This window comes from Carcharodon carcharias, chromosome 10 (genome assembly GCF_017639515.1).
Source record: "Carcharodon carcharias isolate sCarCar2 chromosome 10, sCarCar2.pri, whole genome shotgun sequence".
NCBI classification, from domain to species: domain Eukaryota; kingdom Metazoa; phylum Chordata; class Chondrichthyes; order Lamniformes; family Lamnidae; genus Carcharodon; species Carcharodon carcharias.
In genome coordinates, this window is record NC_054476.1 from 161,927,259 (window position 1) to 161,951,708 (window position 24,450).

A 24,450-nucleotide genomic window follows, 5' to 3' on the forward strand; every position below is an offset into this window, starting at 1 on the left:
GTCTGTGTTGCCTCCTTCAATACCTCTTTCTCATCTTCCTCTCCCTACTCCTCCTGCTCATGCTCATCCTCCTCATCTGCTCACCATACAGCTGATGCAAAAGCCTCTTATGGATTGTGCAGTGTGCTATGCATGATGCCACCTACTCTACTGAGTACTGCAAGACTCTTGCAGAGCCGTCCAAGCAGTAGAAAGTCTCCTCTATCATATTTTCTGTGGCAGCCTGTCTTTCATTGTATGCATGCTGTGGATACGTGTATACGTTGCTAACTGGAGTCAGACATATTATCAGCTGATATCTCTTGTCGCCCATTTTTGATTTGCCATGATGGCTCAAATGTGGTTGACGCAGCAGACTGCTGCAAAACAAAAGCATCATGACAGCTGTGAGGATATTGAGCATTATCATGTATCATTTCCTGCTTATGGTCATATACCATCTGAACATTGAGGGAGTGAAATCTCTTTCAGTTCCGGTATGGAATGGAGTTGATATGCAGTGCCACAAAGTGATGCATATGCAGTCAGTGGCTCTTACACCATGTGAAAACCTGCAATCTTAGCAAAGCCAGATACTTGTCTCTAGCAGGAAAGAGTGAAATGTAGCTGGTTCTCATTGAACAGAGAGCCTCAATGACCTCTCTTACACGATAGTGCTCAGCAACTGCGAAATGTTACACACATTTCCAGCTCCAGCCTGGAAAGTGTCAGATGCATAAAATTTCATCGCCCAAAATGTGGACCTTGTCCTGTCATGCAGTGTCCATTGTGGCTGCAGCAGGCTGCAGATTGCAGTGAGGACCTCCCTGCTGAAGCACAGGTATGTCATACATTCATCCTTAACTGAGGCTCTAGTAGGAGACTTGCTCCCTGAACACGCTGGGTAGGTATGCCCTCCTGAAAGAGAACCCTTCTCTCCGACCTCCTCCTCCCTCTTCCAGTAGCTTGTCTGCTCTGTAATACCTCTACTCATTCTCCAAGTTATACTGTATTCCAAAGAAAATGCCTAGCAATGTACGCATGTTTGTGAACAGCTTTGTGCAGAAGCCTTAAAATGAGCAAAAACTCTTTGAGTCCTGCCACACCACTCCCTGTAGACTTTTTCAACGTTTAAACAACTTAGAAAGCATGAAACTCTTGTAGAATCATTGCAACAGCCAGAAAACATCAACCAGCAACTAACCTGTAAGTAGTTGGACGATCCCATTAAATAGCACTGGCGGCAGGTATCTTCTTGCTGCTGAACAATTTTTGTTCAGCCTAGTATTCATGAAAAGAGAATAATACACCCCATGATAAAGCAATAATGCTGAATGTTTCCCTCTAAAGATTTTTTTTTGTTTTCAGGACGAGTGTCACTGGTGAGACTACATTCCCTAATCACCTTGCAGTGACTGGTGGGCACTCACAAACTGCTGCAGTTCTTGCAATCACAATACTTTCTAGCAATTGTAACATACAACTGAAGTCACTTGCTCACTTCAGAGAATATTAAGAGTGGTCTAGTTATTTATAAGCCAAATTAGGTAGGGGTGATAGGTTCCCTTCCCTGCCACACATTCATAAACCAGTTGGGTTTGATGGCATTCAGCAGTTTTTATAGTATTTTTTCCATGTGAAAATTACCAATTTTATTGAATTCAATGTCACAACTCACCAGAGTGACACATATCAATTGATAACCATTGTGCCACTAGGCCAGAATCATATAAGCTTCAATGCGACCCATTTTAATGAAAGGCAGTTTTGAAATTAAATGCAAGTATACAGACGAGACAAAAGTCCCCTTTAGTGAGTTACCACCTGTTTATTAGTGCTCAGATAATAACCTAGCTGGTTGCTCTACAGCAAACATTTACAATTTTAAACTAATGTTCAGTATCTTTTTCAATCAGAAACTACCTCTTCAGGTGCGCTGATACTTCAGAAGTAGTTTACACTAAGACATATAAAGGAAGGTGTATTTGTGTTCCTCTGCGAGACGTGACAGGGAGAGCTCTTGCAGTACTTGAAATTAATCTTGGGAAGCAAAAGCAACTCATGGCATATGAGTACACTGGCCTACAGAGGATGCTGAAGATTCTTCATGAAGCCTGCAACATAATCGTAAAAACGGCTACTGAGATACCACGGATGTGGCTCTTAGGTAGTGATTTGCATCTATTCTTTTTGGGAATCTAGACCAATAACATGGCAAGAGTATGAATCAGCTGCAGATGCATTGTTTTCAACTGGAGGTCAGATTGGTTAGCATCTGGAAAGCACTGCCTAAGAATGTGGTGGTGGCAGATTCAGATATGGCTTTCAAGAGGTAATTGGATAATTATCTGGATAAAAATGTTGTAGGGCTACAGGGAAAAAGTGAGGGAGTGGGACTAGCTGAGTTGCTCTTACAGAGACTCAATGGCTTTCTTCTGTGCTGTAACCATTCTTGATTCCAACCCGTTTGCTGACAGGAAAGAAAGTGTAATTCCAATTTCCAAGTAACTCTGGTGTCAGAGTTATGTCAGTCTCATGTCAGAAATGGGTTTTATCCTATAACCAGCAACTTGAATGCAGTGAAATATGCTCAAAGAACAGTCACCTCAGGCTCAACGCAACTCCCCTACCCAACCCCCACATCATAAAGGTAACATTAATACCTGCAAGCACCTATAATGAAAGTGCTCCACTGACAGTCAGTCGTGTAAGTAAAGAGTCCACAAACTCCAGTTCAGAAGATTGAACCTATAACCGAGGAACTTAAATCCAAATTCTCTGATCATACTGAGGAAAAGATCATTGAGTATGAATTGTGGCCTCCACAATTTTCAACTAAGTTGTTGGCCTACAGAGTTTCTGTTTGCTCCTTGCTTTTTCCTTTATAAGAGCAAGAACATAAGAAATAGGAGCAGGAGTAGGCCATTCAGCCCTTCAAGCCCACTCTGCCATTCAATGAGACCCTAGCTGACCACTTACTTCAACAGCACTTTCCTGCACTATCCCTGTATCCCTTGGTGTTTGTAATATGTACAAATCTATCAATCTCAGTCTTGTACATGCTCAATGACTGGGCCTCCACAATCCTCTGGGGCAGAGAATTCCAAAGATTCACCACCTTCTGAGTGAAGAAATTGCTCCTCATCTCAGTCCTAGATTGCCTGCCCCTTATTCTGAGGCTGTGTGCCCTGGTTCTATGCCACCCCCAGCAAAAGGAAACATCCTTCCTGCATCTACCCTGTCGAGCCCTCTAAGAATTTTGTCGCAGAATTGTCAGGAATTGTCACAGGCGAGCCAGAAAATTTGACAGACCAGCAAAAGATCCGTTGACTTTGGGTGGAAAATCCCACCCTGTATTTCTGTTTTTTGTACCAAAGGTGGATAACCTCTCATTTCTCCACATTGTGTTCCATGTGCCAAATTTTTTGCCCACTTGCTTAACCCCTCCAAATTCCTTGAAGTATCTATGTTTCTTCCTCACAACTCACACTTCCATTTAGTTTTGTGTCATCTGCAAAATGGAAATATTACATTTAATCCACGTATCCAATATAAATTGTGAATAGCTGGGGCCCTTCTGATCCATGTGGTACCCCACTCATCACAGTCCGCCAACATGAAAATGACCCGTTTATTCGTACTCACTGTTTTCTGTCCATTAACCAGTTCTCAATCCATGCCAGTATACCACACCCAATCCCATGTGCTCTAAATTTGTTTACTAACCTCTTGTGTGGGACTTTATCAAATGTTTTCTGAAAATCTAAATATACCACATTCACAGGTTCCCCCTTATCTATTCTACTAGTCATATCCTCAAAAAACTCCAAACTGATTTGTTAAACATGATTTCCCTTTCATAAATTCATGTTGACTCTGCCCAATCCTACCATTATTTTCTAAGTGTCCTGTTATCACAACCTTTATTATAGACCCTAGCATTGTCCCTATCACTGACGTCAGGCTTACAGGTCTATAGTTCCCTTTCTTCTCTCTCCCTCCTTTCTTAAATAGTGCAGTTACATTTGCCAACTTCCAATCTGCAGGAACTATTCCAGGGTCTATAGAATTTTAAAAGATGACCATTCTGGTCTCTGTTGTACTTTATGGCTTCAGCATTGCCAAGAAAATGGAAGGAGCTATTATTTGGGATTATTCAGTGAATTATTTCTGTTTAGATTTTACATTTTTTCCCTCTTGCATTCTCACTCTAACACTTAGCAACAAAACATGACTCAGTAAGTGAATTGTGCACAAATCTTTTTATTGAACATGATGCACCACCTAAATGGTTTACATCAATGTGTTGTCTGAACTAAAACATGCTTCTATTTTAAATAGTTAACACCACAATGGTGTAATCGGTGGTGAGTTTTCACTTGTTACTCATGCTTTTAGAAAAGTAACATTGTGCCATTTCACTATGTAAGTTACTTGGATCATAAAGTTAGGCTTTGTCGATAAAAGTTTGTGTGCTGTATATTCATCAAATTATGCACCTGATATCGTTTCTCAGTTGGTGAGAGGCAACTTTTTGTGGATTAATTAAAAACCTATTGCTGATTATACAGCCCTTGTGGCCTAATGGATAAGACACTGGCCTCCTAAGCTAGAGGTTATGGGTTCAAGACCCATCTGTGGTGGAGTAAAGTTTGGTCCAGAAACAAAGCCTTTTCTCTAGACATTGTCATATTCTGGGGAATCTGAAAACAGCATGATTGGAGAGGCAGTCAGGAGATTCAAAGCACAAGTGGAGAGGCAGTTGGGAGTCTGAAAACAGCACGAGAAGAGAGGCAATTGGGAGATTGAAAACAGCATGAAAAAACAAATAGGTACATCACAGCAAAGAAGTAATTTGATTATTGGAGAAGAAGCTAGCTGTTGGTGGTGAGTATCTAGTAAGTGGTTAAGTTTTAATTTGTTCCTAGGATTTAAAATAGTATAGGCACTGTGCTTTTGTGAGTTGATAGTAAGTTGATTGGCCAGTAAGTACTTAGCATTAGGGACAGTGTGTCAATAGCTAGTTTAGGACACAAAGTTAAGGTAGATCTGTAAATAGAATAGAACTAAAACTTAAATTATTTTATTTTACTTTTAAACACCTAAAACACGTAACTATGTAGTTAAGAAACATGTAACTTTTAATTGTCAGTGGTACGAACATTTAATAAACACAGTAAATTGTAGCATACATAGGAATTACTCTAAGTTTTTTAAGAAAGTAATTAAATTAAATTAACTAAATAACATAAGTAACAATGGCAGGTCAGGTGTAATTTTACAGCTTGGAATGTGGGAGATTTAGGACGCCAAGGCTATCCAGGACAAAAACATCTGCAGAGATTGCAGCTAGAGGAATTCTGGATCAGGATTATTGAACTGGAAACCAAACTGCAGACACTGCGCAACATAAGGGAGGGTGAGAAATAGCAGGACGCTACCCGGTACCAGGGTTTGGGACATCTGCTCAGGGCTGGAGAAGAACATGCAGTGAGAATGGGAGGATCCAGTTGTTGTGGTCCATGTAGATACTAATGACATAGGTAGGACAAGGAAAGAAATTCTGTTTAGTCAGTATGAGGAACTAGGTACCAAATTAAAAAGCAGACCTCAAAGTAATAATCTCTGGATTATTATCTGAGTCACGTGCAAATTGGCATAGGGCAAATAAGATTAGACGGATGTATGCGTGGCTCATGGACTGGCGTGGGAGAAGTAGGTTCTGGTTTGTGGGGCACTGGGGAAAGTGGGAGCTATACCGTTGGTATTATTGTGATTTATTATCAAGTAAGTTTGTGGGTGTGAGGTAGATGGTTCTGTCTGTGTGATTTAAGTAAATTAGAGTCAGATAGGCTGCAAGCTTGTAATTGTCAAAAGTAGTTAGGGGTAAAAGGCACTTGAAATGCTAATGAGTAAACATGGACGAGGTCTTAGCATGGAGGATGTGAAGGAAATTTGCATTTTTAGATAAGTGAAGGAGTCGTTTGGGTTTCAAAGAGATGGGTAGGATGTTTACAACTAACAAAATAAATAGGGCAAGGTTATTATGTTTATTTTTTCCAAAAAGTACTGACCCTATTGGCAACATGAAAAATTTTTATATTATGGGAAAAGTATATTTTCAAAGACATATAGAACAATGGAATTTACAGATTAAAGAGAGAGAAACATATATAAGGAAGGAAGGTGATGTTGTGACATATAAGAGCTGAAAGGAGTGTGTAAATCAGCCTTGGGGAAGCCGTCAGCCATGCTTGCAGAAGCCTGCTGGGTCCAGTAACTAAAGTTGACTGGATGCTGTAGTAAATTTGCTGGCTTACTACTTAAATTTAAAATTTACTTTGAATTATTGCCTTAGAGAGGGTGTGTCTACAAGGTTTCCAGAAGCAAAACCATTTCAAAATACTACAGCAAAGAGAATTGTGGAAGAGTTGACTAAATTCTTTACCAGGTATAGTTTGCCAAAAGAAATACAATCGGATCAAGGTTCAAATTTCATGTCAAAGCTGTTTAAGGAAGTAATGAAAAGCTTAGGGATAAAACAGTTTAGGTCAACAGTCTATTGTCCTGAGTCACAAGATGCTTTGGGAAGATGGCACCAAACTTTGAGAACCATAACGAAGGCTCATAGTCAAGACTATCCACAAGATTGGGATAGGGGTATTCCATCCTTGTTATTTGCTATTAGGGATGATCCTAATGAAGCTACAGGATTTAGTCCTTTCGAATTAGTCTATGGTCATGAGGTAAGGGGAGCACTTAAGTTGATTCAAGAGAAGTTAGTGGATAAGAATTCAGAAACTACTCTCCTGGATTATGTGGCAAAATTCAGCAAGAGATTGAACAGGGCATGTGAGTTAGCTAAGGATCATTTAAATATATCATAGATGATGAAAGCAAAGGCAGATAAAGGGGGGCACAGCTTGTAATTTTGTTGTTGGGGGAAAAGTGTTAGTTTTGGTGCCAGTATCAAGTGAACCATTAAAAACCAGGTTTAGTGGGCCTCAACAAATTGAAAATAAATTAAGTGAAGTGAATTATTTAGTAAGAACTCCAGATAGAAGAAAAACCCAGAGGGTATGTCATATAAATATGCTCAATAGGTACTTTGATAGGGAGGATAACCAAAAAGATGTATTAGTAGCAATGACTCAGGAAAAGGAAGTAAATAGGGATGGAAGATTCTGAAATTGACTTCCCTCAAATTCAATTGAACAATGAGGAAGTGCTTAAAATTTGAATACTGAGTTTCCTTCCAGGTAAGAATTGAAGTGACTTGAGAGAGCTTTTGCAGTCACAAAGAACTATCTGTTGGGTTAAATTGGGGAAAATCAAAGGTAGCTATACATGATGTAGATGTGGGGAATTCAGTTCCAATCAAGCAACATCCTTATAGGTTGAGCCCTGTAAAATTATCACAAGTGAAAAAAGAAATTGAATTTATGCTGAAGACATTATTGAGATGAGTTGCAGCAATTGGAGTTCATCTATTGTGATGGTACCAAAACCATCTGGAACACAAAGACTGTGAGTGGATTATCGAAAAGTGAATGTGATGATGAAAGCGGATTTATATCCTGTTCCACTGTTGGAAGATTGCATTGAGTAAGTGGGACAAGGTTTATGAGAAAGATTCAATTGCTGGGAGGATATTGGCAAGTACCATTATCAGAGAGAGCAAAGGAGATATCGGCTTTTGTAATGCCAGATGGACTATATCAGTTTAAAGTTGTGCCATTAGGTATGAAAAATGCACCAGCAACATTTCAAAGACTGATAAAGTGATTGCAGGACTGAGCAATTGTGCTGTTTATGTTGACGACTTGATAGTTTTCAGTCAAATGTGGGAGGAGCATTTACCACATCTGAAAGAACTGTTTGATTGACAGCAAGAAGCTAACTTGGTGGTGATCTTGGTGAAGAGCGAGTTTGCAAAAGTGCAGGTTACATATCTAGGCCATACCATTGGACATGGTAAGGTGGCTCCAAGGGTCTGAAAGTCAAGGCTATCATGAATTTCCCTCTGCCTACAACAAAATGAGAAGTTTTGAGATATCTGGGCATGAGTGGATTTTACCAGAAGTTGGCACCAAATTTTGCCTGTGTGGTTGCTGCATTGACAAAACTATTAAAAAAAGAACAAGATGTTTCGATGGACACTGGAGTGTCAGAAAGCATTCGACAGTTTAAAAATAGTATTGACTGTGATACCAGTTTTGACAGCACCTAATTATGTCAAGCAACTTACGTTGGCAGTTGACGTAAGAGGTGTAGGTGTTGGTGCTGTACTGTTGCAAGAAGATGAAACTGGAATTGAGAAACCGATAGGATATTTTTCATGAAAGCTGAATGTATAACAGAGAAGATACTCAACCATTGAAAAGGAGACTCCGGGTCTGGTATTAGCATTGCAGCATTTCGAGGTTTATGTTGCAGGCAATTCTTCAGAAAGAATTGTTTTTGCAGACCATAATCCTTTAAAATCTCTAGAGCAGAATTTCACCCCTGTCAGGTGGGCTCAGTGGGGAGTGGGTGAGGCAGTCAGGAAGCCAACCGCTGTCCGCGGTCAGGGCTGGAAGGTGATTTCATGCCGGCAGGCCAATTAAGGCCCGCCCAGCGTAAAACATGAGTGGCAGTGGCTCAGCGCTGCCTGTACGGGCGGGGAGGGAGTGCGAGCAGGGCCAAGCGTGAACTGCACACTCACGCTCAAGTGCCGTTTGCAGATCTCCGAGGCTCAGAGCTGACTCAGGGAGATGAACGGACTTTTTTCAAAAAGTAAAGATTTTATAAATGCGGGTGAGGCTTCCAAAAAAAGTGCAACGCTGCCTGGCTTTTTAGCCTGCCGGAAGGTTGGACGGACAGTGGAAAATTTCTTACAGTTAACTTTTTTAATAGGCCTTTTAATTGTTGGCAAGCATGCACCCACCAACTGAAATATCGCGTGTCATTTTACATTCGGTCGGGTCAGGTGTGCGCCCGCCCACCAAGCCAAAAGTTTTACCCCCAGACAAATGTCAAGACCGCATTGACAGACTGTTCAGATGGAGGCTATTACTGCAACCATCTAATTTACAGATTATACATGTGGCTGGATGAGAAAGACTCATTACAGGTGCATTGATGAGAGTTTAAAGCTGAAAGGAAACTGGACATTTAAAACCTGGACACTGGACTGAAACGACCTCTGTTGATACAAAGGATTTGTATATATTGCTATGTTAGTGCATGCACCTGGTAATGTAATGGTTTGTGTATATAGATAAGTGTAGTAAATAATGTAAGATGGGTTGAGAAAAAGAAGCCGTCTTTTAAAATTATGACGGTTCATTTTTTTGTGAGAACAGAGGTGTCATGAAACTATAATCATTTTCTTAATATTATTGTGGTTTATTGTCAAGCAGTTTATGGGCGTGAGTGTAGAAGATTCTGACTATGTGATTTAATTAAATTAGAGTCAGATAGGCTGCAAGTTTGAAATTATCAAAAGAAGCTAGGGGTAAAAGGCATTTGAAACACTAATGAATAAATATGGATGAGATCTTAGCATGGAGAGTGTGAAGGAAATTTGCAGTTATAGTTAAGTGAAGGAATTGTTTGTGTTTCAGAGGGTTGGTAGGATGTTTACAACAAACAAGATAATTAAGGCAAAGTTATGATGTTTATTTTTCCCAAAAGGTACTGACCATATAGGCAACATGAAAGATTTTTATACTATGGGAAAATGACATTTTCAAAGACATATAGAACAATGGAATTTATAGATTAAAGAGAGAGAAACATATGTAAAGAAGGAAGGAAGGTGCTGTTGTGGGGACATATAAGAGCTGAAAGGAGTGTGTAAAACAGCCTTGGGGAAGCCATCAGCCATGTTTGCAGAAGTCTGCTTTGTCCAATAAGTAAAGTTGGAGAAAAGCCTTTGAAATTCCACTGTCAAGTGGGTGCTGTGGTAAATTTGCTGGCTTATTATTTAAATTTAAAATCTATTTTGGACTGTTACCTCAGAGAAGGTGTATTGGGAGTCAGTTTAATTGGGAATTTTGGGATTTGTTCTAATAAGTAACTATAATCTTATATATGTGCTTGAAATTTTTTTGTTAATTAATGTTTTAATTTAATTTTTAAAATCTCTAAAGGTGTTAGTGCACTCATTACTTCCAAATTCAGTTCCTAAATCTTCTCGTAATAAATACAAATTGCAAAACCATTGTGATAGCATGGCTAAGTTTCCCTGATAGATTTGGTCCACTTGGTGCACATTACCTGCCACATCATGACATGGGAAGATGTGGTAAATTAAAGAGTATAGACAAGGTAAGAGAGGAAGGTATTAATTTGGGAAATGATAAACAGACCATAACAGGGAGGGACAGACAGTACAAGTAGAAAAGTAAACCAATACATAAGGCTAGAGGTTACAAAAATAATAAAAGGACAAAATTTAAGGCTCTGTATCTGAAAGCATGTAGCACTTAAAACAAAACAGCTGAAATAATAGTGCAAATAGAGATAAATAAGTAGCTATTACAGAGACGTGGCTACAGAATGGGACCTGAACAATGAAGGGTATGTGACATTTAGATAGGATAAGAAGTTAGGAAAAGGTGGAGGGATAGCTCTGTTATTTAAAGATGACATTAGCACAATAGAGAGGGATGACCTAAGTTCAGGAAACCAGGATATAGAAGCAGTTTGGGTAGAGATGAGGAATTATAAAGGCAAGAAGCCATTTGCAAGAGTGGTGTACGGGTCCCCTAACAGTAATCACATAGTAGGATGGGGTATCAAAGAAGAAATAGTGGGAGCTTGTCAGAAAAGTACGGCAAATATCATGGGGGTTTTTAATCTACACATAGATGGAAAAATCAGATGGGAAAAGGTAACGTAGATGACAAATTCATAGAATGTTTTAGGGATAAAGGCATGTTCTGGAGCCAACCAGGGAGGAGGCTGTACCAGACCTGGTATTGCGCAATGAGATAGGATGAATTAATGACCTCATAGTGAAGGCGTCCCTAGATAGCAATGATCATAATATGATTGAATTTTGCTTTCAGTTTGAGGGAGAGAAGAGTGAGGCTAACACTAGAATTTTAAACTTAAATAAAGGCAATTGTGAGGGCATGAAAGCAGAGCCAGCGAAAGTGAACTGGCAATTTAGGTTAAGGGGTAGGTCAATAGAGATCCAGTGGAGACATTTAAGGAGACGTTTCAGAATACACAGAATAGTTACATTCCAGCAAGAAAGAAAAATTCCAAGGGGAGGATCCACCATCCGTGGTTAACCAAAAAAATTCAAGATCACATCAAAATTAAAGAAAAAGCATATAATTGTGTAATGATGGGCGGCAGGTCAGAAGATTGGACAGAATATAAAAACAGCAAAGAATGACTGAAAGATTAATGAGGAGGGAAAAATTAGAGTATGAGAGAAAGCAAGCTGGAAAAGTACAGACAGACAGTAAGAATTTCTATAGATATTTGAAGAAGAAAAGAATTAAGAAAGTGAGCGTCAGTCCTATAGAAAATGAGTCTGGGGTATTAATAATAGAAAATAAGGAGATGACAGATGAATTGAACAGGTATTTTGCATTGGTCTTCAATATAGAGGATACAAGTAACATCCCAAAAATAGCTGTAAATCAGGAATTGGAAAGGAGGAAGGAACTCAAGGAAATTACAGTCCCAGGGAAGTGGTATTTAGAAAATTGTTGGAACTGTGTGGGTTGACAAGTCCCTGGCCCTGATAGGCTTCATACTAGGGTCTTAAAAGAAACGGCTAGTGAGATAGTTGATGCATTGGTTTTAATTTTCCAAAGTTCACTAGATTCGGGGAAGGTTCCATTAGGTTGGAAAGTAGCTAATGTAACTCTTTTATTCAAAAAGGGAGACAAAGCAGGAAATTATATGCCAGTTAGCTTAACATCTGTCATAGGGAAGGTGTAAGAAGCTACTTAGATAAATTGAAGGTAATCAGGCAGAGAAAGCATTGCTTTGTGAAAGGGAAGCCATGTTTAACCAATTTATTGGAGTTCTTTGAAGAAGTAACAGGTGCCATGGATAAAGGGGGACTGGTAGATGTGCTGTACTTGGATTTTCAGAAGGCATTTGATAAGGTGACTCATCAAAGGTTATTGCGGAAAATGAAAGCTCATGTTGTTGTGGGGTAACATATTGGCATGGATAGAAGATTGGCTAGCTAACAGGAAGCAGAGTGTAGGCATTAATGACTCATTTTCTGGTTGGCAGGATGTGATGAGCGGTGTGCCACAGGACCTCAATTCTTTACAATTTATATAAATGATTTGGATGAAAGGACCAAAGGTACGATTGCTAAATTTGCTGATGACAAAAGGGTAGGTAGGAAAGTAAGTTGTGGAGAGGACATAAGGAGGCTGCAATAGGATATAGATAGATTAGGTGAGTGGGCAAAGATCTTGAAAATAGAGTATAATAAAGGAAAATTGTGAGGTTGTCCATTTTGGAAAGATGAATAAAGAAGAGATATATTATCTAAGTGGTGCAAGGTTGCCAAGCTCTGAGATACAAAGGAATCTGGATGCCCTAGTGCATGAATTGCAAAAGGTTAGTGTGCAGGTGCAGCAAGAATTTAGCAAAGCTAATAAAATATTATTGTTTATTGTGAGGGGATTTGAATACAAGAGTAGGGAAGTTTTGCTTCAGTTATACAGGGCACTGGTGAGGCCACATCTGGACTGCTGTGTACAGTATTGGTCACCTTATTAAAGGAAAGATGTAAATGCATTAGAAGCAGTTCAGAGAAGGTTTACTAAATTAATACATGGAACAAGCAGGTTATGTTATGAGGAAAGGCTGGACAGACTAGGCTTGTATCTGCTGGAGTTTAGAAGAGTAAGAGGTGACTTGATTGAAGTATATACGATCCTGAGGGGATTTGATAGGGTGAATGTGGAAAGGATATTTCCTCTTGTGGGAGAATCCAGAACTTGGAGTCACTGTTTCAAAATAGGTCACCAATTTAGGACAGAAATGACAAAATTTTTTTTTCCTCATAAGGTTGTGAGGCTTTGGAATTCTCTTCCTCAAAAGTTGGTTGAAGCAGAGTCCTTGGATATCTTTAAGGCAGAGGTAGAGAGATTCTTGATAAGAAAGGGGGTGAAAGGTTATCAGGGGTAGGCAGGAATGCAAAGTTAAAATCAGATCAGCCATGTGGCCTCCTCCTACTCCGAATTCGTATGTTGATATGATCTGGAGCAATGGACCGTGCACCAGTCTGAATCACAGGTGTGTATTGAGTAACACTGAGCCCCTACAGCAACAAGTGCCCTTTCGAAATTTAATGATAAGCAATTGCAAGCCAACTTGAACAATGATCAACTGAGAGGGGCCTTGGAGAGTATGGCAACTTCCCAAAAATATTTCCTTTTAAAAAAAAAGTCGCTTTCCAGCTTTCAACCCCTCACCTCTTGTCTTGAATATTTGCTGAGCTAGTTTCAAAGGTGACAGCTGCCTTCCGTTAGCATTCCTTATTTATGAGGTGAGATAGTGAAACCTACTCAGTTTTCTTTTTTAACCGGTTTACTGCAAGCATTAAAATAATGTCAGTCCAAAAATCCAGGTCATTGTGTCAGTGACCTATTTGCTGCTGAGCACCATCACAGCTGAGTTCAAACCTGGGCTGCTCATCCATACCTTCCAGCAGTAATATCATTCAAGAGCAGGAATCCTGTCTGATTTTCTCCTCTTCCCACCCAATGAACACTGCCACAGTCATAGTAATAATAGTCTCCCATCTGGCTGTGATCAGCTGAACTCAGCGTATTACAACAACAAAACATTCACATTTGAATTATTTCCCTTCTTCTACATTAGATGTAAATACAAGCGCTGCCTCTTTCTGCTTCTCTCTGAAAACAGTAAACTGATGAGATGTACCAGACTAACTGCTTTTCACAATCACCTGACCATTTGAACATAGCAATGAGCCACCACTCTTTATATAAAAAAATCAATCTTATGCTCTTGTGCTAATTGCATAACATAGTTTAATATACCTACAGTACTTCATCATACTAGTCATATTACAAGGCTTTTAAGGTATAAATTTTATAAGCATCTTGATGCACCTTCAATGACAATGAATTAAATTGTAAAGCATAGCGATTACAGGACAGTGGCATTCACAAATGCTCGCATCCTCTCATCAATGTTTTGCTTCCTTTTGCTCTTTCCAACAGAAGATCAGAAAAATGGAGAAAGGCGGGCAAAGCTGCAGTTCCATCAAGTAATGCTGCAGGAACTGAGAGAAAGTATCAATGATCTGAGTGAGGAGTCACTTCAAGAGCTCAAGGGATCCAGCAATCCTCCAATGATGGCCCACAACGTTTTTAGGATTGTGCTTCATCTCTTGCAACCGAAGTTGGACGTGCAAAACTTCACCTGGGACCAATGCAGAGATGTATGAGAGTAAATGCGTAAGGCAATTCCAAAACTGTAATGCATATATTTGAAGACTTGTTGAAAAATTAACTCATGGCTCCCCCTGCTGGCTCAGTTATCCAGCAAATAGGAAAACCATATATAAATATAAAAACAAAAAAACTGCGGATGCTGGAAATCCAAAACAAAAACAAAAACAGAATTACCTGGAAAAACTCAGCAGGTCTGGCAGCATCGGCGGAGAAGAAAAGAGTTGACGTTTCGAGAACTTGAGTTCTGTCGAAGGGTCATGAGGACTCGAAACGTCAACTCTTTTCTTCTCCACCGATGCTGCCAGACCTGCTGAGTTTTTCCAGGTAATTCTGTTTTTGTTTTGGATTTCCAGCATCCACAGTTTTTTTGTTTCTAAGGCTGTATAAAGTCAGCCCAAGCAGTAGTGGGACCACTATAATCAGCCTAGTCATGCTGGATTCAAATTGTCTTAAGATTCCCACTCTTCCAATGATACCTGCTGTGCGTATTTTAGCTTTGATGACCCCCCTTCCTGTTATCGACTAGTCTGCCCACTCAACACAGATTGTTCCCTCGTCGAGCGAGCTTGGCGGGGGTGGGTGGGAGCAGTCAGGAAGCTGACTGCCACCCGCGATCGAGGCCGGACTGTGATTTTGCGCGGGCGGGCCAATTAATACCCGCTCAGCATGAAACACATGCTTCAGCGCTCAGCACTGCCTGTGTTAATGGGGGAGGAGGGTGAGAGCGCAAGTTCACGCATGCGCACAGGTTTATGCTGGAAAAGCTCCCCGAGGCACAGAGATGCCTCAGGAGATGCAGAGTTTTGACAATTAAAAATAAAGATCTTTGAAATGTTAAAAAATACGTGTCCCTTCATGTGACTATCATATGAGCATGGACATGTTAGAAATTAGGATGAAATTTTTTCATTTTTTTTAAAAATGATGAATCGAAACCTCATCCCGCCCATGATGAGGTTTCGCAAAAAATGCAAAGGCCACTTGGCCTTTTCGTCTGCCAGCCATCTGTAAGGTTGGACGGATAGCAAAAAATTTTAATCAATTACATCTATTACAATGGCCTTAATAGGTCTTTTAATTGTCAGCGGGCACGCTGTAGATTCCCACCTGCCAACCAAATAATGCACGAGTGCCTGTCTGCTCAGTGAAAAGTTCTGCCCAATTCTTACCTGAATAATGGCCACCTGGATGAGGCATAGGAATGAATGCCTTCAGAAGAGGGAGAAGGAGCAAGTTTGCAAGGCATTTAAAATCTGGCCTTGGAATTGGCTGCACATTCAAGTTTAATTCAACATATTCTCACAAGGAATGTGGGAAATAGACTGGGAAAGTGGTGTTGACCTGTTCATCTAGGCACCGGAAACAACAATGGCAAACTCAGCCCTGTCAACCCTGCAAAGTCCTCCTTACTAACATCTGGGGGGCTAGTGCCAAAATTGAGAGACTAGTCAAGAAACAGCCTGACGTAGTCATACTCACGGAATCATACCTTATAGACAACGTCCCAGACACCGCCATCACCATCCCTGGGTAAGTCCTGTCCTACTGGCAGATCTGGCAGAGGTGATGGCACAGTGTATACAGTCAGGAGGGAGGTGCCCTGGGAGGCCTCAACAACGATTCCAGACTCCATGAAGTCTCATTCCATCAAGTCAAAGATTGGAAAGGAGACCTCCTGCTGATTACCACGAATTCCCACCACCCCCACAACCATCCCACCCCCACCCCACCCCCCCAACACTGCCACCCCCCCCCCCCCCCCCCCCCCCCCCCCCACCCGCGACCCCTCAGCTGATGAATCAGTGCACCTCCATGTTGAACACCACTTGGAGGAAGCACTGAGGTGGCAAGGGCACAGAATGTACTCTGGGTGGGGGACTTCAATGTCCATCATCAAAAGTGGCTTGGTAGTACCACTACAGACCACGCTGGCTGTGTCATAAAGGACATAGCTGCTAGACTGGGTCTGCAGCAGGTGGTGAGGCAACTAACAAGAGGGAAAAACATGCTTGACCTCATCCTCACCAACCTCCCAGCCACAGATGCATCTGTCTGTCACAGTATTGGTAGGGGTGACCACCTCACAGTCCTTGTGGAGATGAAGTCCTGTCTTCACATTGAGGATACTCTCCATCGTGTTGTGTGGCACTACCCCTGTGCTAATTGGGATAGATTTTGGTCAGATCTAGCAACTCAAGACTGGGCAACCATGAGGTGCTGTGGGCCATCAGCAGCAGCAGAACTGTACTAGAACACAATCTGTAACTTCATAGCCTGGCATATCCCCCACTCTACCATTACCAGCAAGCCAGGGTCCAGCAACCAGCAACCCTGGTTCAATGAAGTGAGGTTGTATAAGACATTGGTGAGGCCAACTTTGGAGTATTGTGTGCAGTTCTGGTCACCTAACTACAGGAAGGATATCAGTAAGATTGAGAGAGCGCAGAGAAGATTTACTAGGATGTTGCCGGGTCTTAAGGAGTTGAGTTACAGAGAAAGATTAAACAGGTTAGGACTTTATTCCTTGGAGCGTAGAAGAATGAGGGGAGCTATGATAGAAGTTTACAAAAATATGAGGTGTATAGACAGAGTAAATGTGAGTAGGCTCTTTCCACTTAGATTAGGAGAAATAAACACAAGAGGACATGGCTTTAGGGTGAAAGGGGAAAGGTTTAGGGGGAACATTAGGGGGAACTTCTTCACTCAGAGTGGTGAGAGTGTGGAATGAGCTACCATCTGACGTGGTAAATGTGGGCTCACTCTTAAGTTTTAAGAATAAATTAGATAGATACATGGATGGGGGAGTTCTGGAGGGTTATGGACTAGGTGCAGGTCAATGGGACTAGCAGAATAATATTTTGGCACAGACTAGAAGGGCCGAATGGCTGTAGTGTGCTGTAGTGTTGTATGGAAGAGTGCAGGAGGCCATGCCAGGAAAACATCAGGCATACATACCTTAAAATTAGGTGTCAACCTGGTGAAGCTACAACACAGGACTACTTGCATGCCAAACAGCATTATCAGCAAATGATAAACAGAACTAAGCGTTTCCACCCCAACGGATCAGATCTAAGCTCTGCAGTGCTGCCACATCCAGTTGTGAATGGCGGTGGACAATTAAACAACTTGCTGGAGAAGGAGACTCCAAAAATAACCCCATCCTCAATGATGGAGGAGCCCAACACACCAGTGCAAAAGATAAGGCTGAAGCATTTGCAACTATCTTCAGCCAGAAGTGTCAAGTGGATGATCCATCTCGGCCTCCTCCAGAGGTTCCCAGCATCCCAGATGCCAGTCTTCAGCCAATTCGATTCACTCCACATGATATCAAGAAATGGCTGAAGGCACTGGATACTGCACAGGCTATGGGCCCTGACAATATTCTGGCAATAGTACTGAAGACATGTGCTCCAGAACCTGCTGCGCCCCTAACCAAGCTGCTCCAGCACAGCTACAACACTGGAAACTTGGAAAATTGCCCCAGGTATGCCCTATACACAAAAAGCAGGACAAATCCAACCCAGTCAATTACTGCCTCATCAGTCTACTCTCAATCATCAGTAAAGTGATGGAATGGGTCATCAACAGTGCTATCAAACGGCGCTTGCTTAGCAATAACCTGTCACTGACGATCAGTTTGGGTTCCACCAGGGCCACTCAGCTTCTGACCTCATTACAGCCTTGGTTCAAACATGGACTAAAGAGCTGAACTCCCGAGGTGCGGTCAGAGTTCTGCCCTTGACATCAAGGCAGCATTTGATCGAGTGTGGCATCAAGGAGCCCTAACAAAATGGGAATCGGGGAAAACTCTCTACTAATTGGAATCATACCTAGCACAAAGGAAGATGGTTGTGGTTGTTGAAGGTCAATCATCTCAGTTGTAGGAAATCACTGCAGGAGTTCCTGAGGGTAGTGTCCTTGGCCCAACCATCTTCAGCTCCTTCATCAATGACCTTCCTTCTAAGGTCAGAAATGGGGATGTTCACTGACGATTGCACAATGTTCAGCACCATTCACAATTCCTCAGATACTGAAGCAGTCCATTTCCAAGTGCAGCAAGACCTGGACAATATCCAGGCTTGGGCTGACAATTGACAAATAACATTTGCGCCACACAAGTGCCAGGCAATGACCATCCCCAGCAAGAGAGAATCTAAGCATCGCCCCTTGACATTCAGTGCTATTGCCATCACTGAATTCCCCACTATTAACATCCTGGGTGTTACCATTGACTAGAAACTGAACTGGACCAGTCATATAAATACTGTGGCCACACGAGCAGGTCAGAGGCTAGGAATCCAGTGGTGAGAAACTCACCTCCTTTCACCCCAGAGCCTGTCCACCATCTATAGCACATGGACTACAGCTGTTCAAGAAGGCAGTTCACCACCACCTTCTCAAGGGCAATTATGGATGGGCAATAAATGACGGCCTGGCCAGCAACACCCACGACCCATGAAGGAATAAAAAAAAATGATCAGACATGGTCTAACTAAATGGTGGAATGGGCTCAACGGGTCAAATAACCTCCTCCTGCTCCTATGTCCCTAAGACGCACTAGTAGTGAATGGGCATCTTGGGACGCTTTACTATCTTAAAGGCACTATATAAGTGACAGTTTTTGTCACACCAGCCAATCACCTGTTTTGACATGCTAGTTAAGAATTTCTTGAAAGCAGGATAAAAATTGTGTGCAATTTTAACACTATTTTTCATTAGGTTTTAGAATTTACCAAAGCAAAATACCATGGATGCAGTATTTTTGATGTTCTGATGAAAGGTCACTTGACCTGAAACATTAACTCTGTTTCTCTCCACAGATGCTGCCTCACCTGTTGAATTTTTCTAGCACTTTTGTTTTTATTTTAGAGATTACCGCTTGGGTATGGTGGTGTAGTGGCTATGTTATAGAATCTTACTGGAATCATGATCCAGAAACTTGGTAATAATCCAGAGAATGTGAGGAACATAGGAACAGGAGTAGGCCATTCAGCCCTTCAAGCTTCCTCCACCATTCAGTTAGATCATGGCCGATCATCTACCTCAATGCCACTTTCCCAAGCTATTTCCAAATCCCTTGATGTCATTAGTCTCCAAGAATCTATCAATTTCTGTCTTGAATGTGCTCAATGATTGAGCTTCCACATCCCTCTGAAGTAGAGAATTCCAAAGATTCACCACCCTCTGAGTGAAGACATTCCTCCTCATCTCAGTCTGAAATAGCCTACCCCTTATTCTGAACTTATGTCCCCTGGTTCTAGATTCACCAGCCAGGGCAAATATCCTATCCTCATCCACCCTGTCACGCCCTGTAAAAATGTTGTAAGTTTCAATGAGATCATCTGTCATTCTTTGAAATTCTAAAGAATACAGACCCAGTTTCCTCAATCTCTCCTCATAAGACAATCCCGCCACCCTGGGAATTAGTCTGATGAACCTTCATTGCACTCCCTCTATGGCAAGTATATCCTTCCTTAGATAAGGAGACCAGAACTGTACACAATACTCCAGGGGTGGTCTCACCAAGGCTCTATACAATTGCTGAAAGACATCTTCACATCTGTTCTCAACTCCCCTTGCAATGAAGGCCAACTTACCATATGCCTTCCTTATTGATTGTAGCATCTGCATGCTAGCTTTTAGTGACTCATGAACAAGGGCACCCAGGTCCCTTTAGACACCAACATTTCCCACTTTCTCTTGATTTCAGAAATATCCTGTCGTTATGTTTTTTCAACCAAAGCAGATAACTTCACACTTAGTCACATTTTTTTCCATCTGCCATGTTCTTACCCATTCACTCAGCCTGTCCAAGTCCACATGAAACCTCCTTGCATCCTCCTCACAACTTACATTCCTACCTAGTTTTTGTGTCATCAGCAAATTTGGAAATATTATAATTGGTCCCCACGTCCAGATCACTTATATAGATTGTGAACAGCTGTGGCCTAAGCATTGATCCTTGCGGTACCTCACTGGTAACATTCTGAAAATGACCCGCTTATTCCTGCTCTCTGCTTTCTATCGGTTAACCAATTCTCAATCCATACTAGCTTATTACCCCAAATCCTGTGTGGTCCAATTTTGTTTCCTAACCTCCTGTGTGGGTCCTTACCAAAAGCCTTTTGAACATCTAAATGCACCACATCCTTTAGCTATGCTACAGGTAACACCCTCACAAAACTCCAACATGATTTCCCTTTCATTAATTCATGTTGATGCTGCCCAAACATATCATTACTTTCCAAGTGTCCAATTATCACATCCTTTATAACAGATTCTAACATTTTCCCTACTACTGACATCAAGCTAACAGGTCTGGAGTTCTCCATTCTCCCTCCCTTCTTAAATAGTGGAATTACATTTACTACTTTCCAGTCTGTAGGAACCTTTGCAGAATCTATTGTATTTTGAAAGATAATGACCAATGCATCCAATATCTCTATAGCCACCTCCTTCAACACCCTGGGATGTAGTTCATCTGGTCCAGGTATTTCTCAAACTTCAATCCAATTAACTTTTCAAGTACTACCTCTTTACTAACATTAATTTCTTTCAGTACCTCAGTTTCATAAGTCCCATGGTTGCCTAATATTTCTGGAAGATTTTCTGCATCTTCTTCCATAAAGACAGACACAAAGTAATTGTTTAGTTCTTCCATCATTTCCCTATTCTCCACTATAAATTCTCCTGCCCCCACCTGTAATGGGCCCATATTTGTCCTAGATAATCTTTTCCTTTTCACATACCTAAAGAAGCTTTTACAATCTGCCTATATGTTACTCACTAGTTTGCATTCAAATTCTCTTTTCCCTTTCTTGGTCATCCTTTGCTGGGTTCGAAACTCCTCCCAATTCTCAAGCTTACCACTTTTCTGGCATCCTTATAAGCTTCTTCCTTTGATCCAAAATCTTCCTTGGAGCTCAAGTCCCTCCGTGGCAATTTGAGAATTTGAACTTAGTTTTAAAAATAACTCTAAGGAAAGTAAAAGTGATGATGAGGCTGTTAAACTGTCATACAATCCCAACTGGTTCACTAATACTCTTTAGGAAAGGAAACCTGCTTTCCTCATTTGGTCTGGCTGTAGTCCATGCTGATAATGATTGACTACTAAATGCCATCTGAAATAGCCTAGCATGTCACCCAGTTCAACAAGGACAGCTAGGCATAGGCAACAAATTCCAGTCTTACCAGTGATGCCCAAATCCTGAAAATGAATTTAAGAAGATGCATTTCAGAATCATGATTAAAGTTGCAGCCTTTTAATATACTGTTTGTTGACCACATATACCAGAAAAACTTGAGGTTTAATTCCCAGTCTATTGCATCAGCTGAATTCATTTGGAGATCTTCAGGGGCATTATTACTGTACTGGGTTAAACAGGAGAAAATCAACTAATAAGTCACCTGTTCCTAGTTACCATCCAATGACACACAATGTATTTATGGACTTTAGTCAAGGATCAATACTGCCCAAAATAGCTCCATCACCTTCCCCCACCCCCTCCAACGGTTAAATAGTGTGGCAGAGAAATTAGATAACATTGTGCCTGTTTTTTGAGAATAAGGTCAGGGAGACCAATTGCAGGTTCCAATCTTGGCCTCCCCTGAAAGGGTACTAGCTGCCAAATTGGAAGCTGGCAACTTCCAAGTGTGCAGAGCACATGGCTGAAATGGGGTATGCATCTTGAGTATGTAACTTGGGGTCTTGGTTTTAGGACCCTAATCCAAAATTGATCAACAGCATGTGCCACACACCCTGCACACTGTTAATACACGTCATCAGTGTTCTAACCAGCAGTCTTGAAAGGGGCCAATGGAGGCTGCCAAAAAAATGGTATAGAAATATTTTTATAGCTTCCTTTCTTGGAACGTGGAAGAACAGGAGATACCTCCCAGGATCTACTCAGTTTTGGCCAAAATTCCTAATTCCCAACTGGCAAGCTTATTGATTCTCAATGATGCAGATGAGGTCCCAAGGCACAATTACAAACCAATGTCTTCAGGTAATACCCATCTTGTTGCAATGGTGTCATCCTTGTCACGCCACCCAGCCTGGATTCAAATCCAACATTTCTCCCATCTATTTTAAATAATGAATTATCAAGTTTCTGCCAGTTACTGAGAGACAGACAGACACAGGAACACAGCAATAGGTTTCTTAGAACGCTTGTTCCCAGCACTTCCATAGTAGAACCGAACTGCTTTTGAGCTTTCATTATCATATTCAGTATCAAAACATAAGTATAGAGTTACTTACCTTGTGCAACATTAATGTACGTTGTATAATGAAGGGACAATTTGCATTGATAAGCACCACCCACGACCTGAGGATGTCCCAAAGCACTTTACAGCCAATGAAGTATTTTTGAAGTGTCATTACAGTTTGTCATGTAAGGAAATTTGGCAGCCAATTTGCGCACAGCCAGATCTCTCAAATATTGATGACCAGATAACAAATGTGAAATACTGCTGGAATTCAGAAATAACAATAGAAATTGCTGGAAACACTGAGCAGGTCAGGTAACATCATAGAATGCTGAAAACAGTCTTGTGAGTGAGAAAAACAGTCTTAATATTTTAGGTCAGTGACCTTTCATCAGCACTGGAGGATGTTACAAATCAATGGTTTTCAACCAAGCACATTTTTTTTCTCTATGTTCGTGGCCTATGAGTGTCACTGGCAAGACCAGCATCTGTTGCCCATCCCTAATTGTCCTTGAGAAGGTGGTGGTGAGCCACCTTCTTGAATCACTGCAGTCCATGGAGTTTAGGTACACCCACAAGGAAGGATGTCCCACAATTTTGACCCAGTGACAAAGTTAGAAAGGTAGGCAGTTTGGAGAAAAGAACAAAGGGGGAGGTCTGGTATAGAGTAGACTGCAGAGTGATTAAATGACTAAAAGGATCTTGGACAAGGTAAATAGGGGATGGTAATGGAACAACTTCAACAACAGCATTTTGGACTTATATAGCACCTTTAACATAATAAAACACCAACAATGGGTCCAGAGGAGATGTAAATAGTTATAGCAGAATAGCAGAGGAGGACGAAAGCATGAAAGTTCTGCAAAGAGGAGAAGTCTCTTATGACCCAAGACTGTGGCGGACAAGGTAGATGAACCATAGGGCTCCAGATCACCTTGCTACCAGCATACCAATAGGGGATCCCCACCCTAAACACCAGCCCAAACATTCTCTACTCCCAGTAGCTCTGATGCAACCATCCTCCATTACCAGCTTCTGCTGTCCAAGGAAATGGTTCAACTGGTTACAATAGAAAGTTGTTAAAATCATGATAATCTGTTCTAGGGATTTTAAGGACATCAGAAGAACTCCCCTGCAATTTTTTTGAATAGTGCCATGGGATTTTTATATCCATCTACAAGGACAAAAAAGGCCTTGGTTTAACATCATCATCAGAAAGACATATAAAACATTTTTTGCAACATTACTTGGTTCACTATTTCAATGGAAGTGTTAACACATTCCCCCCCCACCCCCGCAACAATTTCCTTCTCTTCTTCCCTAAAGACACTGGCTGAAGCTAGAGCATGATTCCACAGGTGCCAGCCACCCTTTGATACTTAGTCCAAGTGGCTATGCTTAGCGCATGAGCAAAGGCATTGGGTGTTGGCTGGTTATTTTACAGTAAGGACATCACAGTTCAGCCTAGCCTTTTCTCCCATCCAGGGTTCACACACACATGTACTTTCCAGCAGCAGACACTGCACAGTGATCAAGAACTGAACTCCTGGATTATGTCCCTCCTCACGTTATGTGCAAATGCTACATAATGCTACATAATCTTAATCAAGCCCATTCTTGCAAACTGATGTGATTTGCAAAAAGCACCCTTTCTGTCTGGTTCTAATGTGTATTCCCAACAACTTGCGTGACCTGTGGATTTAAATTTTTGTAAACTGAACTTAATAACATTATCTTAATATAAATCAACTCAAAATTACTGTAGGGCAAATAGTAAAAAAAAAACTCAAAATGTCCCAGCAAATTGCAAAAT

At 41.2% G+C, this 24,450-nt stretch overlaps 1 protein-coding gene across 1 annotated transcript in view; it reads left to right on the forward strand.

The window, feature by feature from the left end:
* The window catches only part of LOC121282911 (EF-hand calcium-binding domain-containing protein 5-like), a 211,154-nt gene that overhangs the window by 182,150 nt on the left and 4,554 nt on the right, over positions 1–24,450 (forward strand). The window contains exons 22-23 of the mRNA XM_041196722.1: positions 1,896–2,146; positions 14,196–14,416. Coding sequence (XP_041052656.1) covers positions 1,896–2,146; positions 14,196–14,416 — 472 coding nt within the window. The remainder of the gene's footprint in view (positions 1–1,895; positions 2,147–14,195; positions 14,417–24,450) is intronic.